Below are 16,171 nucleotides of genomic sequence, written 5' to 3' on the forward strand. Positions count from 1 at the left end.
CACCCAACCCACATGCTTGTCTTGAGACTATAGTAGGTGCTAAAAAAAAAAAAAAACAAAAAAAATACTATTTCTCCACCTTTGCTGTTACTACTTAGTCTTTCCAAAATGCCACTGGTCTCTTCTTAAAGTCCCTCTTCAACACTCCTTTGCACCAGTGGCCTCTAAGGTAAGACACTTATGGGAGGATGATGGGGAGTGAGAGGGCAGATACACAAGAGGGGTCATTAATGTATGGAAGACAGTGTAACACCTACTATTCCTATTCATCTTATCTCATCCTTTTACAATTTCTATTTCTTGGATACATTTTACAATGTATACAATGCTTATTAGACAATGCTGTACCATGTCATTGAAAGTGAAGAAAATAACTTTTGGGTCTTATTTCCAAGTTTTGGGTACTTTTTTCTCAAGAGGTCAGCCAGGGCACCCTTCACTTATTAAGGAGTCTGACCTGATGTCTGGGACAATGAAAAATCTTTAAGCAAACAGTCCAAAGACAGGCTGACCAGTTTGGCAACTGTTACCAAATTACAGCTGGTATAGGTAGTTGGGGGTTGGAATTTATTCATTGTCATGGAATAGAATGAAGTTGAACTTGTATAAACCAGGTCTGAATCCCTCACCCAACAGACCGAGCTAATTTTACTGATGATAACTAACTCTTTGGGCAATCTTCTTTGTACAAAATCTTTGGGCTAAAAAAGGATTTATATTTCTTTTCCTCTTTAATTGCAAAATTCATAAAGGCTCCACTTCATTTACTGAAGTCTATCATATATGAAAACCAGTTTTGTAGACATTCTAACATTTTTATGTTTGTATATAATATTATATAAACAGCATTTATATAATATTATATTATATAAATTAGATACTTTCCTGTAAAAAATTCACACAATACATTAATACAGTTAAGAATGTATATAACCTATAAATAAATAAACATGGTTTGGGACATGTGCCCCCCAATTTTTTATCAGTGGGGTCTATTACCCTAAAAGTGTGGAGACCATTGACTGGGTTCACCTAAATGGGTTGTTGAATGTTTATTTTCTCTGAGATTGTAACTAGCACTGTCAGTAGAGCTTTGCTGAATACATAGTCTCTGGAGTGATCAGTGTCATCTTGATTTTTTTGTTCGTAGACAGTTAACAAAGAAATGGCGAAAACTGTCTATAGCTTGACAGCTCCTTTGGAGGAGGTAGAGGAGGTTTTGTTTGTGTACTTTCCCAGCATGGAAATGCCTGTATACACACGGTCCATGTGGGCCACCATAATGGTCTTTAATTCAGATTTCAGTAGATCAGAGTGGACCCACCTATCCAACTGTTTCCAACCAAGAAAGTCCCCGAGTTCAGGCCCTGGCACTTGGGGTGTCTAACTCTTTTGCCCCTTTTACTTCTTAAGTTGGGAAGAATCCACCCCACTTTGCCCTTTCCAGCTTTCCCAAGGCCAGGGCCAAAGGGGCGTGGCTGAGGCATCCCCCGTGTACACAGAAGCCTCCAGCTGGCGTGATACGTGCCTGATGCTGAGGGCTTTGTGGCCTCTGTCTTCGCAGTCTGCCTCTACATCAACAAGCAGGCCAATGCGGGGCCCTACCTGGAGAAGAGGAAGGTGCAGCAGCTCCCGGAGCATTTCGGGCCTGAGCAGCCCTCGGCCGTGCTGCAGCAGGCCGTCCAAGCTTGCATCGACTGCGCCCACCAGCAGAAGCTGGTCTTCTCCCTGGTCAAGCAGGGCTACGGTGGCGAGATGGTGTCAGGTAAGGCCTGGGTTAGGTTGCACTAGGAGGCCATGGTGTCTTTCTGCAGAAGAAGCAGCCATACTCAGGCCTGGGAACATCGGGTGTGGCCAGGGTCTGTCCTACGTCTGCTGGACTCCTAGGGCCTTTATGAGCCTGTGAGCTGAAAGCCTCTCTCAGGGCTCAAGGAGAGGATGATTCCACGCCTGGGTAAGAAGACTGGATTTCTGATCCTCATCTTGGCTTTTCTCCTTCTCCCACTTCCCACTTCCAACCCTTTGTGGGTTTTTTTGTTTGTTTTGTTTTGTTTTGTTTTTCTCCACTTCAAAATATTTTTTGCTCCACTTCAAAATATATCCAGAGTCCAACCACCTTTCACCACCCACAGCAAACCTCTCTGGTTCTTTAAAAATCTAAGTCAGATCATGCCCCTCCTTTGCCCTAAAGCCTCCAATGTCTCCCATGTCACTCCAAGTAAAAGCCCAAGTCCTTACAAAATCCCACAGGCCCTGTGTGACCTGGCCCTGGCTACCTCTTTAATCTCTTGGTTATTTCTCTCTTGTTCCCCATTCTGTTCTGGCCGAGATGACCTCATGGATGTCCTTTAGGTTCTACTCAAATGCCACTGTATCAAAGAATCCTTTTCTGACCCCTTGTCTAATACATCAGCCCTTGTCACTCTCCATTTGCTTATTTATTTATTTATTTATTTATTTATTTTTTTTTTATTTTGAGACAGGGTCTCACTCTGTCGCCTAGGCTAGGGTGCGGTGGCACTATCACGGCTCACTGCAGCCTCCATCTTCCGGGCTCAAGCAATCTTCTGACCTCAGCCCTGCAAGTGGCTGGGACTACAGGAGCGTGCCACCAAGTCTGGCTAATTTTTTACAATTTTTTGTAGAGATGAAGGCCTCACTATGTTACCTAGGCTGGTCTTGAACTCCTGAGCTCATGCGATCCACCTGCCTCCCAAATGCTGGGATTACGGGCGTGAGCCACCACACCTGGCCTCTTTGTACTTCTGTACTCTGCTCCATTCCTTTTTCATAGCACTTACCACCATGCAGGGCAGTGGGGAAACATCATGGTTTCAACTCCATCCCAGGGCATGTCTTGTTATTCAAGATCCTTCAGAGTCAGAGAAATCCCTTCTTCCATGGTCACAGCCCTCCTCCAGTTTTATCCCCTGATGTGATGTGATAGAAAGGGTACTTCACCTCTGTGGTCCCAAAGAACCCATAACCCTAGTCTAATCATGAGAAAAACAGACAAATCCAAACGGAGGGACATTTTTACCCTGAGCAGTACTCTTCAAAGCTGTTAGAGTGATGAAAAACAAGGCAAGACTGAGAAACAGGCAGATCAAGGAGATGAAGGAGACTTGACAACTAAATGCAATGTGGTCTCCCGGGTGGGATCATGACCAGAAACAGGACATTGTGAACAAACAGGTGAAATCCAAATACAGCCTGCTTAGCAGCAAAACAAAAATGAACAAACAAAAAATCCTCACCAGGGCCAATTGACTTGAGGTTTCCTCCAGTGCCCGGCTCTAAGCTGCCTTCTCTCTGATTTTCCAGTCTCAGCTTCCTTTGATGGCAAACAGCACCTGCGGAGCCTGCCTGTGGTGAACAGCGTCGGCTATGTCCTCCGCTTCCTTGCCAAGCTGTGCCGAAGCCTCCTCTGCGACGACCTCTTCAGCCACCAGCCCTTTCCCAGGGGCTGCAGTGCCTCTGAGAAGGTTCAGGAGAAAGAGGAAGGAAGGATGGAATCAGGTAGGCCTCGTCCTGCTTACCCCACCTGCAGGGACACCTGCCTGTCCCAGGTGTCTCTGCTCTTCCACTACGGAGGTAGCCATTGTAGGTCCTGGGAATTCTGCCACTGGAGCCCCATGGGCTGCCTGTCTGGGTGCCTGGGAAGCATTTAAAGCTGGCTGGGACAAAGTGGTGCCTGGACAGTCCCCACCCTAGGCTGCAGAGGGAAGTGGTCCCTCCAGCTATGAAGAGCTGACATTATAACTTTTAGGTCTATGTTATTAGAATTTAGACAATGAGACCACATCACATCATATATAACAAATAAGTTTCTTTACTCTCCTCTAGTTGAAACTCTGGGCATTTGTCATTGTTGAGTAGTTGCAGGACTACAAAACTAAGGAACTAGGGCTGTAGAATTGATTATGTTGGTCCTGCCTGGGAGTCTCAGATGCCTAGCCATATGAATTAAAGGTGCAACGAGGCCGGGCGCGGTGGCTCAAGCCTGTAATCCCAGCACTTTGGGAGGCCGAGACGGGCGGATCACGAGGTCAGGAGATCGAGACCATCCTGGCTAACACGGTGAAACCCCGTCTCTACTAAAAATACAAAAAACTAGCCGGGCGTGGTGGCGGGCGCCTGTAGTCCCAGCTACTCGGGAGGCTGAGGCAGGAGAATGGCGGGAACCCGGGAGATGGAGCTTGCAGTGAGCCGAGATTGCGCCACTGCACTCCAGCCTGGGCAACAGAGCCAGACTCCGTCTCAAAAAAAAAAAAAAAAAAAAAAAAAAAAAAAAAAAAAAAAGGTGCAACGAAGTGTCTATTATTGCAGGGATTTGACTGGGCCATATATTAAATATGTCTTCCAGCAAAGGTTAGTGTTCCTTTCTCATCACAAGATGGAAAGTGGCCTAGGGGTTGAGCACCTGTTTGTACCATTAGCCACAGAGTAGCTCAGGATGGAAAAGTGGCCCTTAGGGAGGGTAGCAAGGCCACACGGGCGTACATGACACAGTGTTGTCTACCCAAGGGGTTAGATGCCAATAGGAGGTGCTCCTTCTCTGCTGAGCAGTCCTGAGTTACAGGTCTGCAAAGAGGTGAAGGTGAATCTCAGGGATGGGTAGAAATGTTGCCTTTTGTCTGTCTCTGAACACAGAGTTGTTGGTATATGAAAAGCACACAGGCAGTACAACTGGAATCCAGTTATTATGTTAGTCTGCAAACATTGGTGAACCCTCTTCTATTTCAAGCACTGTGTGAAACCCTGCCTTGGATAAGTCAAATGCATGAGCTTAGGAAAGTTTTTGAGAAGTAGAGTAACTGTTACAAATAATAAAAACCAGATACATCTGCAGGTATGTGCTCACAGACAGGTTTAGCACATTCAACCAAAGGATACTTATCATAAGAGAGGCTATGTCTCCAACTCAAGGGGACAGCAGGGAAGGATAAATTTAGATTCTCAGCATAGATTTTCTTGCATACTATCGAAATCTTTCCTACAATTTTGCTTTTATCTCTCTGAGTCCTGGGAAACAGGAAGAAATTTGGCCTCTACAAAGGAAGGCACCTAATTAAATATGGTTGGTGTGAGCAGATGCTATTTACTTTTATGTTTTTCTTGATGTCTCTATATATGTGAGCTTGGAGAAGTCTCATCTCTCTCTGGGCCTAGGTTTCCTATCGGTAAATGAGAGGTTAGAGTTGCTGATACAGAACGTTCTTCTGGTTCCGACAGTCTATCAGTCTGGCCTCGCCTGTAAACTCTAGCTGACTCACAAACATATTCTTAAGCTATTTATCTTCTAGTGAGTGTTGCAATGAGAAAAGTAGAATCGTGTGATTTTACTTCTCAGATGCTTGCCTCATTGTTACATGGAACACACAATGACCCATGGGACATCATCATAAAGCAACATAACCCACGTCTCCCATTGTCCTCTAAGTGTATCCTGTGGGACTAGTTCTTCCCCGACTATGGATGAAATTCAGGACAAATATTGGCTTTTCTGGCTCCTTTCAGGTTACAAAATGTTCTCTAGTCAATAATTGATATGTCCAGATCAGGGTGATAATTGAACTTTATTCTTAGTGAATCTATTATAGGTTTTTACATGTGGTTGCCATGCAGCTTATAAAAAATATGATACAGATATAAAAAGTTATTTTAAAGAAATTACAACTTATTTTAGATCACACAGACAAGAATAGAAGCAAGGAAAAAATGAAAAAACAATCCTGCCGTTTAACTCCATCCCCCCTACATTTTGACTTTTAATTGCCTCTATTTATATGTTTTGATATTACCTATCTCTTAAGAGATTGTTCTAGCTATTATTGCTTTTGATAGCTTTGTCTTTTGGGCTTCATACTAGCTTTATAAGTGGATTAGACACAGCAGTTACAGTATTAGAGTGTTCTGGGTTTGTCCGTGTACGTAATGGTACCAACAGGCTTTGTACCTGTAGTGTTTTTTTCTTTCACATTGAAAAACTCCCTTTAGCATTTCTTGTAAGATGCCTATGATGGTGGTGAATTCTGTCTGCTTTTGTTTGTCTGGGAGAAACTTTATTTACCCTTCATATTTGAAGGATAACTGCTTGATACAATAGTGTTGGATAACAGTTTTTATTTCTTTTAGTACATTGAAAATGCTGTTCCATTCCCTCCTGGCCTATATGGTTTCCATTGAGAAGTCTGTTGCCAGATGAATTGGGGTTCCTTCAAATGTCATTTGCTTCTTTTTTGTTGCTGCTTTTAGGATTCTCTCTTTGTCCTTGGCCTTTGAGAGTTTGATGATTATAATGTATGCCTTGGGGTAGTTTTATTTGTTAAAATCTGTTTGGTGTTCTCTGCCCTTCCTATACATGGATATTTAGATCCTTCTTATGTTTTGCAATATTATTTATTTGAGTGAGCTCCCTACCCCTTGTTCTTGCTCGACTCCCTCTTGAACACTAATAATTCTTAGATTTTGTCTTTTGAGGTAATTTTGTGTATCCTGTAAGTGATCTTCATTGATTCTCATCCCTTTTCCTTTTTTCTCTTTTGACCGTATTTCCAAATAATCTATCTTCGAGGTCACTAATTATTTCCTTTGCTTGATCTACTTCAGTATTGAGAGTCTCTAATAAATTTTTTAGTTCAGCAAATGTATTTCTTAGTTGGAATATTTCTGTTTGATTTTTGTAATTATTTCAATCTCTTTGTTAAATTTCTCTGATATATTTCTGAATTGCTTTTCTGTGTTATCTTGGAGATCAGTGAGTTTCCTTAAAACTACTATTTTGAATTCTTGGTCAGAGAGCTCACATATTACCATCTTATTAGGGTCAGTTTCTGGTCCCTTGCCTTGCCCATTTGGGGAGATCACGGTTTCCTGTTGGCCGTTGTTTCTTGTGGATATGTCTATGTCTTTGCATTGAAGGAATATTTATTTCAGTCTTCTCTGACTTATTTGGCTTTTATTGGATATATATATATAGGTTCTTTACTGCTAGGTCACTGTCTTTCATTTTTTGGCTCTACATGGCAACTTAAGCCCAGGTTTGCCTTAGCTCTAGTGAATGATGGAAGCACTGCCCTTTCCAAATGCAGGAGGTCCCAAAAAGGTATATCCCAGCAGTGTGGGAAGGCTGGCTGGGGGGAGTGCCCAGGGGAACTGTGGGCAAACCTCCTACTATGTGGTACTGCTTCACAGCCACGCTGATTTGAAATCTCCCTTGGGCAAGTAAGTAAGCAGAGTTTCCAGGGCTGGGGATGGTAATTCCACCTCCCTGCTTTGTCTTTGGCTGTCCTCAGGGATATTTCTCCCTTCGGACACTCTCAATGCTTCCTATGGATTAAGGCAAGGACAGGCCCCCTGCCATGGAAACCAAGATGGTGTGAAAGCTGGTTGTCTACCTTGATCTCACTTTTTCCAGTATAGAAACAGTGAATTGGGAGAAATTTTTTTGCATGCTTGGTGCTCAGCAGATGGAGGGAGGGACGTGAATGTGGAAGTCAGATTCTCTTACCCTCTGCTCAGAGTTTTTTCACTTCTCTGTGGCCCCAAGCACTGTCTCCTCTTCATATTTGAGTTCTGGGATATTTCTGGTTATAATCTCAGTGCTGTATATTTGTTTTTGATTTTCTGTGATGGGGAGTGAAGCCAGCTAGATTCTATGCCACCAGTTTGGAACTTGAAGTCTGCCTTGGAACTTTCAGTTTCACTCAAAGACATAATGACTGCCCCACGCCCAGCTCAGGCTTGCTTCAGGCCAGTTGCCTGCAGCAATAAGGAAGGGCATGGTTGGCTTCTCTCCCAACCTTCCCCCTTATGTTATTGCCTCCTCCCATAGCTTGCTACCTTGATGGTGGAACCCTTCACAGTGGATGGGGGAAGGAGGAGACACAAGAGATAGGGGAGTTTGTATGTGATGAATCTTGCTATGAGTTGGCATTGTGCTCTCTGCTTCTAACTGATGTTTAAAACTGATTCTTCATCCTGTGGGCTTTTACGTGTATTCTTTGGTGACCCTACCATCTCTCACCTGCACTTGCATTGGCATGGACAAATGCCACTCTTCTCTAGCTGGTCATTTGCAATTCTTTCCACAGTCCAAAGCCTCTGGGGGTAAATCTCTAGATTCAGCTGAAGCCCTCTCGCGCCTCCACACTGTCCTGTGAAAAGGATCTAAGATGATCCTGCTGCAGATCTATGTCTTCTGATGGCCCACATCTGGTCCTTGAGAAGCACTCACACATCCTCTGACCAAACAAATTCTGGATGTATTGGTTGATCCCTGCAGACACCTCTCCTTTGCTCTGCCAGCCAACAGCTATCTTTTAGAGCTTGTCTCTTAAGCTCCAGAGGACAGATCTCAAGCTATTCATGTGTTCACACTGAAGCCATACACTGGATCGTTTTCTCCAAAATTTCTCTTCTAGTTAACCTGTTTCTCTGCCTCTACAACCTCGTTTGCAGGATGGTTGTGGGTATTCATCTATTGGTGTAAAACTGGCTTTCCACCGTCTCTTTTTGCAAGACCCGCAGGGTGGTCTCACACTTTACTGTGGTATATGGTGTCTATTGTCTTGCAGCTCAGCTAAAATTTAACCTAAAATAGTTTCCTTTTAACATTTTATTCCAGGAGGATGACAGCCTTCCTTCCTAGAAGCTGATGTCTCCAGTTGAAAGCTAATTTTCCTCCCAGTCAGCTGGGAGGCTTGGAAGTAATGACCCCAGTTGTTCTCTTGAGCCCTTTCCCAGCTCATAACTACTTTGAAAAAATAAATTGCTCTAAATTATCCAACCCTGTGGCACTGATTTCTCAGCAGAGCTGAGTGCTGTGAATTTGGTTTGTCAGGGAGCCTTGGGGAAAGTGGAGGAAGCAGGGATGGCATGGTATGTTCTGAGCAGTACCCTCACCCTACAGGTCTTTCCCAGTCCTACAATGACACCATTAGGGAGTTTGCCTTTAGAGTAAGATGTTGTCTCTTTAAGATCACCTTGTCAAAGTTCCTTTAAACAACATGTTAAGTTACTAGTATGTTAGCGGATGAATTAATTTATCATCCTTTTTCTCACCATTGTGATAAGAAAGGCATATGCATTTGTTTGGGGGAAGGGTGGAGGTTTTTTTTTTTTAAATTTGAGGCTCCATACATCCATAGGACCACATTGTTCCTGAACAAGATTGTAAGGTCATGGGCTTATCTGAATCAGGACAATGCCTGGTTCTACTTGGCCACAGGGTTGCTCTGTTCAAGTTGAAGAGTTCCAGGATTGGTGGCATGCACCTAAAGGGCTTGTTAACACTCACTGGAAAATTTCCAGAAGACAGTTAATCAGATGATAACAAGATGCAAAGCCATGACAGCCAAGGAATTATGGAAGGAACTGAGATGTTTTTGGAAGAAAAAAGAGAAGATTTGGGAAAGATATGATTTTATGTTCCATGTATGACAGCAGGTCAGGTGGCTTTGTTCTCTGTGGTCCTGAAGAACAGAACTGAGACTAAATAAGGTCTTGTCCCTCAAACTCTGGTCAGGAGCATTGCTATCACCCACCAAAGGCAAAAAACTCAGTGGCGCTCCCAGACTTTCAAACAACAGATCCCCAGGTGTTTTGAAGACACGTTAGAGAAGCATAGATTTAAGGAACACTCTCCCAGGTAGAGAACTTGGCAGTTAAATAAGCAGATGGAACTCTCGGAAGATAGTTCCCTTAGGAGTCAGGTGAAGTTGACATTGTAAAGAGCTTTGAAATGTCAAAGACACTCAGAACTTGAAGGGGCTGCTTGGGAGGTAGGTGATAATGATCTCCCCATTGTTGGTGACAAATATGTGTGACTTGTTAGGGTCATTAGTGGGAATGTTGGCCACCCGGAGGAGTAGGAGCAAGATGTCCTCCCTGGTCCCTTACAGGCTGACAGTTCCGGGCTGGAGGTGGCAGAGAACAGCCCTGGACAGCAGGAGGGCAGGTTACCCTCAAAGCATTAGCAAGGGCGTCCCAGAGGTGAAGGTATGGACACCAAGACAAAGTGGCTGTATTAGAAGCAAGACCTCTTCCCCTGAAGAAGAGGGAGGGCTTCTTCCACATCTCTTCCTCAGACCTTTGAAATATAAACTCTCACTTCTTTTTTTTTTTTTTTTTTTGAGATGGTGTCTGGCTCTGTTGCCCAGGCTGGAGTGCAGTGGTGTGAACTCGGCTCACTGCAACCTCCACTTCCCAGGTTCGAGCAATTCTCTAGCCTCAGCCTCCGAAGTAGCTGGGATTACAGGTGTGTGCCACCACACCTGGCTAATTTTTGTATTTTTAGTAGAGACGGGATTTCGACATGTTGCCCAGGCTGGTCTCAACCTCCTCGGCCTCCCGAAGTTATAAACTCCCTTTTCAAATGATCTTTTTCCTGTGCTTAGGGAAAATCAGCCTTCAGGCTTCCCCGCTGCCTGAATTCAGCCTGGAGGTTAGAGTTCTTGGCTTGAGACCAGGAACTTAGTTATTTCCTTCCAATTCTATTAGCTGACATCTGAATGTGGTTTGTGCTTGAGGAAGTAACACAGCTCCCTGGACGCTTTAGGAGAATGGAGGCAGAAAGATGGATTTGATAACATTGGTGGCTCTGTCAGAAGTCATGAGATGACCATGGGGAAAATATTATCTTGCCTTTGAGTGTTAAAATTTAAAAAGACCTGAGTATAAATATGCTTTAACTAGTGCTTCTCAAACTTTAATGTGCAGAGACCACCTGAGCATGTTGCTAAAATTCAGATTTTGATTCAGTAAAGTTGGGGTGGGCCCTGAAAGCCTGCATTTCTTTTTTGAAAAAAATTTAATTAAGTTAAATTCAATTTTGTATTTGTACAAGTTTGTGGGGTACAAATGTAATTTTGTTACATGCATAGATTGCACAATGCTGAAGGTAGGGCTTTTAGGGCACCCGTCACCCAGATAATGTACATTGTACCCATTACATAATTCTCCTCTTCACTTCCACCTGCTCACCATTACAAGCCTGCATTGTCTATCATTCCACAAGACAGTCTGCCTTTTGACAGGTGCCCAAGTGGTACTGGTGCTGCTGATACTGGTGCAGCTGATAGGGCGGGGACCACACTCTGAGTGATAGAGTGTGGGTGAGCTGGCAGAGCCCTGCTCACACAGAGAAACTTACTCGAAGTTTTCAGTACAGTAAGACTGTCTGTGCTAAGATGGTTCTTCTCTCCTATAAGTGTTGCCCCTGAAGATGATCCAGTGTCCAGTAGAGGTGTTTCGTGGGCTGGAAAGGAAGAGAAGGGCATGAAGAGCAGAGTGGTTGGATTGAGGTGTCACTTGTATAAATCCAGAGGAGAAAGACAAGGCTTGCATATCTGGGGAAGAGGGTGAAAGATAGGAAAGAATGATGACAAATAAACAAACAAATTTCTCCCTATGGCCAGCAAGCACCTGAAACATGGTCTCTGGTGCCCTTTCAACCTTCCCCAACCCCAAGAAGATGTCCCTCTGTTCTCCCCAGATCCTTATTTCCACGTCCACAATGGCATTTGATTCTGCTTTATATTGCAGGACTCTGCGTCCAGATCTCATCTTCCTGCTAGATAGGCCTGGGGGTCCCCAGCAGAGCCTGAAACACAGCAAATATGCAGTAAATACCTACTGACTTGAATTCTATGCAACACGACAGAACAAATTGTCTGCTTACCAAGAGTAGGAGATCTTTGGAAACCACAAATGTGAGAGTTGAACTCTTCTGCAAGATCTAATTTAGTAGCTGGTTTCCTGCCTTTTGAAGGTTTAGCATAATGGGGACAGATTGTTTACTTTTGTTGAGTAGCTTCTTTCATATACAGATGGCAGGGGGTGGAAGATGAGAACGGACATTTATTCTTGAGGTTTACTGTTTCCTTCCTTGGCTGGTGGTCTTTGAGCAGGCACCAGAACACCCTCCCAGTAATAGTCACTCACAGTGTTCTGTTATGGTTAAACCTATACACTCAGCATTGAGAAATCAAACCTGCTTCCTTGCCCAACTACACATTTATCTAATAGAATAACATTACAGAGAATAACTATATGGAGAATGTCTATCTTTATGAAAGATCATTTATTTTTAAAAGGGAACAGGGTTCATAAAGAGGCATGAGTTTCATTACATGGACCCATCCATTTAGTCAGTTGGCAGATAGTACCAAGCTCCCCTGTTTGTAATGCAGTGAGGTGCACAGGGCCCAGGTCACTTGTTCAGAGCCACACACACAGCAAGATAGCAGCAGGGAGGAAACTGAGAGCAGGTCTTCTCATCCCCGGCTCTTTGCTTTTCCTCTCCAGTCCTGCTGTTCATAAGGCCTGTTATCCAGCACTGGCTGGGTGGGGTGTGCGTCCCTGTTTCTTAGCTCAGAGGGCGGACTGCACACAATAGATGTCCACAAGGGGCTTGTGGTACACCTATGTTTCTTCTAGCAAAGATGTGAAAGAACAGAACAAAACCCAGCCCTCATTTTGCAAAATCAAGGAGGAAATTACACTCTAGGAAGATCAATTCTCTTCTCCTCCTGGGTTTCCTGACTTTCCCACTCGGGATGTTTTCCCCATGTCCTTGTGCTCTGGCTACATCGGGGCTGGATGACAACCACGGGGCAGACAGAGCCCATCATTCCAGCTGCCTGGAGAATTTCCTCATTTCTACAAAACCCACACGAGTACCTCCTCCACCAGACAGTGTCAGAGTTTGATCTGTTGTTTGAATTAGTATGTGGAATGATGGTAGAAAAAGAAAAGAAAGGAGAAGTTCTTGATTAGTGGGTGAAGAGTTTCAGTTTTACAAGACAAGTTATGGAGATAGATGCTGGTGATGGTTATGCAACATTTTAAATGTATTTAATATCACTGAGCTATATGCTTAGAAATCGTAAAGACGGTAATTTTGTTTTTTTTTTTTTGAGACAAGGTTTTGTTCTGTCACCTAGGCTGGTGTACAGTGGCACGATCTCAGCTCACTGCAACCTCCACCTCCAGGGTTCATGTGATTTTCCTGCCTTAACCTCCCACGTAGCTGGGATTACAGGCGCCCACCACCGTGCCTGGCTAATTTTTGTATTTTTAGTAGAGACGGGGTTTTGCCGTGTTGGCCAGGCTGGTCTCGAACTCCTCAGCTCAAGCAATTCACCTGCCTCAGCCTCTCAAAGTGCTGGGATTACAGGAGTGAGCCACTGTGTCCAGCCAAGATTTTATGTGATATGTATTTTACCACAATTAAAAAAAGAAGAAGAAAAAAAAAAAAAAAACAGAGCTGGAATCCCCTCTCCCGCAAAAAACAGAAAGAAAGGAAAGGAATGAAGGGAGGTGAGTTCCTGCAGATGCCTTTGCATCATCTGCTTGTGTCCCAGTGCAGGCCACATGACTGGAGCATTGTGGAGCTGTGTTTGTTCTGTCACAACCAAGGGCCACATGGACAAATGAGTTGTCTCATTCTCAAGATGAGCATTAGAAAGGGGGTCATTTGGAAGGAGAATAAACTATTGACAAGCTCTGGTCTTAAGAATACTTGTAGAAAGTTTTGATGAAAAGGTTGAAAAAGTATTGAGGCCGAGTGCGGTGACTCATGCCTGTAATCCTAGCACTTTGTGAGGCCGAGGCAGGCGGATTGCTTGAGGTCAGGAGTTCAAGACCAGCCTGGCCAACATGGTGAAACCCCCGTCTCTACTAAAAACACAAAACTTAGCCAGGTGTGGTGGTGGATGCCTGTAATCCCAGCTTCTCAGGAGGCTGAGGCAGGAGAACCACTTGAACCCAGGAGGTGGAGGTTGCAGTGAGCCAAGATCGTGCCACTGCACTCCAGCCTAGGTGACAGAGCATGATTCCTTCTCAAAAACAACAACAACAACAACAAACTAAAAAGCGTCCACAAGTTTTGTAGAAAATACAAAAGCCTTCATATTTTTCCTGACACTTAGGGTCATAGAGGCCAAGCTAGAACCCTTACACCATGGAATAAAGAGTGTTCTCCAGGGCAGGATTCCTCATCCTAATTCTCTCTGTGTGCCTATGTAAGTTCATTTAGGAAAAGCTTTATTATATTTTCAGTGATATCTTTAATTAAATTATGATATCTGTACCTATTTTAAAATATTGAACTAAAAGGGAACAATATAATCTCTTTTTTAAAGAAAGGGCCTCCAGAGAAAAGCCTGCATTTCATAGAATTTAAAATGGATTCTCTACTATGTCTAGCAATTGATTGGATCCCTTTGCATTGTAAGGCTCAGGTTCTCTTTCATGTCCTGTAGATACTGAGGAAGTTATTTACGCAATAACTATTAACCAGTGAGTGAATGTTCCAATTAAGTTGTTTTAATTGCCCAAGTTATCCTCAATATGAACTATTATAATATTGAGTCATGTTGACCCCTTTGATAAAATTTTGGTAGAAAGTAACTGTATTCAAACAAACAAAAAAAAGAAGTGAACACTCTTCTTGCCTAAATCACAAATTATTTTGTGGATTAAAGATGCCAGCACCTGAGACTTGAGGAGCAGAATGATGCTGGCAGTAAACCCTTTATAGACTTTCTACTGTTTGGGGGTGTGGAGGAGAAAAACAGCCTGAAAAAAAGAGGTCAAATGGACTCCTTCTTCCTAGAAGGCTGACCCCAGGAATCCTCTGAAAGACACCCCTACCTCTACCCTATGCCCTCTCTTCAAATGACAAAATCGACTGGAAATCTCCTGTGTTCCAAGAGGCGAACAGTCCTTCATGTGGCACCCCCACTCCTCGATTCTCTGTTAGCCATTAGAACTGGCCAGATGGCGGGGGGTCTCCCGGCCTCTCTGTCAAACAGTTGTGTCTGTGTCCACTGCAGAAGACGTTCTGTGTTTCTGGTGAACCTGTCCAAAGAGGCTCCTGCCTCTGACAGAAGAGTAGGTCTGGGGGATGGGCCAGGCATCTAAGTAGATCCAAGGGGTTGGAAACCAAGTTCTCTGATTTACACCTCAGAATAGTGGAAGCACAAGGACTGGTGGAAACAAAGGGACAGGGTATGTGAGATGCAGCCATTCGAGGCCTCCAGGACCTACACTGGTTGTGTTAGAGACCCCTTTTGGTTGTTCCCCTGGACCGCAACCCTGAGCCCCCGTGGCGGACCCTAAGGTACTACTCTCTGCAGACTACCCCACCATTATCTGTTGTCCATACGTGAGAACTGGGGTTAGAATGGCAAACCATGCCAAGAGGAGCTGAAGCAGTGTGGGAAACCAGTAGGCTTCTAAGATGAACTTCATGAACTCTCTCCTAATAGTGGGTGCTTTCTGGGTTTCATTCATAAGCAACAAATCCTTTGCTAAAAAAACTACAACAAACAAACATAAACTCCCTGGCAGAGAAGTGGGCAGATATTCTGTACCAGATATATCCTAGCTACTGCTGAGTTAATAATGACAACTTCCAATCTGGACATGCAGAATCAAGAGGAATGAAATAGCTTCCCTTTTTCTGTCCACATCAGTTATCTTTTGCTGTGTAATAAATTACCCCCAACACTTAGGGGCTTAAAATAACACTTATGGTCTCACAGCTTCTGTGGGTCAGGGGGCCAGGTGTAGCCTGGACCACAGACCCTCTGGTTCTGAAGCTCTCACAAGGCTGCATCTCAGACCTCAACTAGGGTAGGATCCACTTTTCCAGTTTTTTCACATGGTTGTCAGCAGGACTCAGTTTCCCTTGAGCTCTTGGTTTGTTGCCAGATGGGTCCCTTTGCAGAGCATCTCACAGCACAGCAACTTGCTCCACTAGAGTGAGCAATGCTAGGAGTGCTATGAACCTCTCTCAAAGTTGAGCTGTCCATTTAGAAAGGAAACTTACAAGGTGTCCTCTATTCCAGGAACTTCAGCATTTTTCTGATTAAGGACCACTTTTAATTTCCCCAAGGTTCTACAAAAGACCAAAAAAGTGTGGGGGCTGTGGAGGAAACAGCATGACCACAGGAAGTCCCACCCATTTCACCTCCCCCAGGTCTCGGGAATTCTCATAAGCTTGGCGTGGAGGTTTGGCAAAGCTGCAAGATCGTACGGAGGGTGGTATGGAACCTGCTCTCCTCCTGAGAGCACAGAAAGGGCACTCATTATCCCAAACAGATGACTTTGGTCAAAAATGCCTTTGGTCAAAATTTCCAAAGGAGGAAATCAACGCCTAGGC

The 16,171-nt window shown here is 44.1% G+C and overlaps 1 protein-coding gene across 17 annotated transcripts in view; it reads left to right on the top strand.

The window, feature by feature from the left end:
* Positions 1-16,171, top strand: part of SCML4 (Scm polycomb group protein like 4) — a 126,143-nt gene that overhangs the window by 77,799 nt on the left and 32,173 nt on the right. For all 17 annotated transcript variants that reach the window (XM_030928324.1, XM_030928329.1, XM_030928323.1 and 14 more), the window contains 2 exons: positions 1,565-1,765; positions 3,325-3,519. In XM_030928324.1, coding sequence (XP_030784184.1) covers positions 1,565-1,765; positions 3,325-3,519 — 396 coding nt within the window. The remainder of the gene's footprint in view (positions 1-1,564; positions 1,766-3,324; positions 3,520-16,171) is intronic.

Source organism: Rhinopithecus roxellana, chromosome 4, assembly GCF_007565055.1.
Source record: "Rhinopithecus roxellana isolate Shanxi Qingling chromosome 4, ASM756505v1, whole genome shotgun sequence".
Lineage (NCBI taxonomy): Eukaryota > Metazoa > Chordata > Mammalia > Primates > Cercopithecidae > Rhinopithecus > Rhinopithecus roxellana.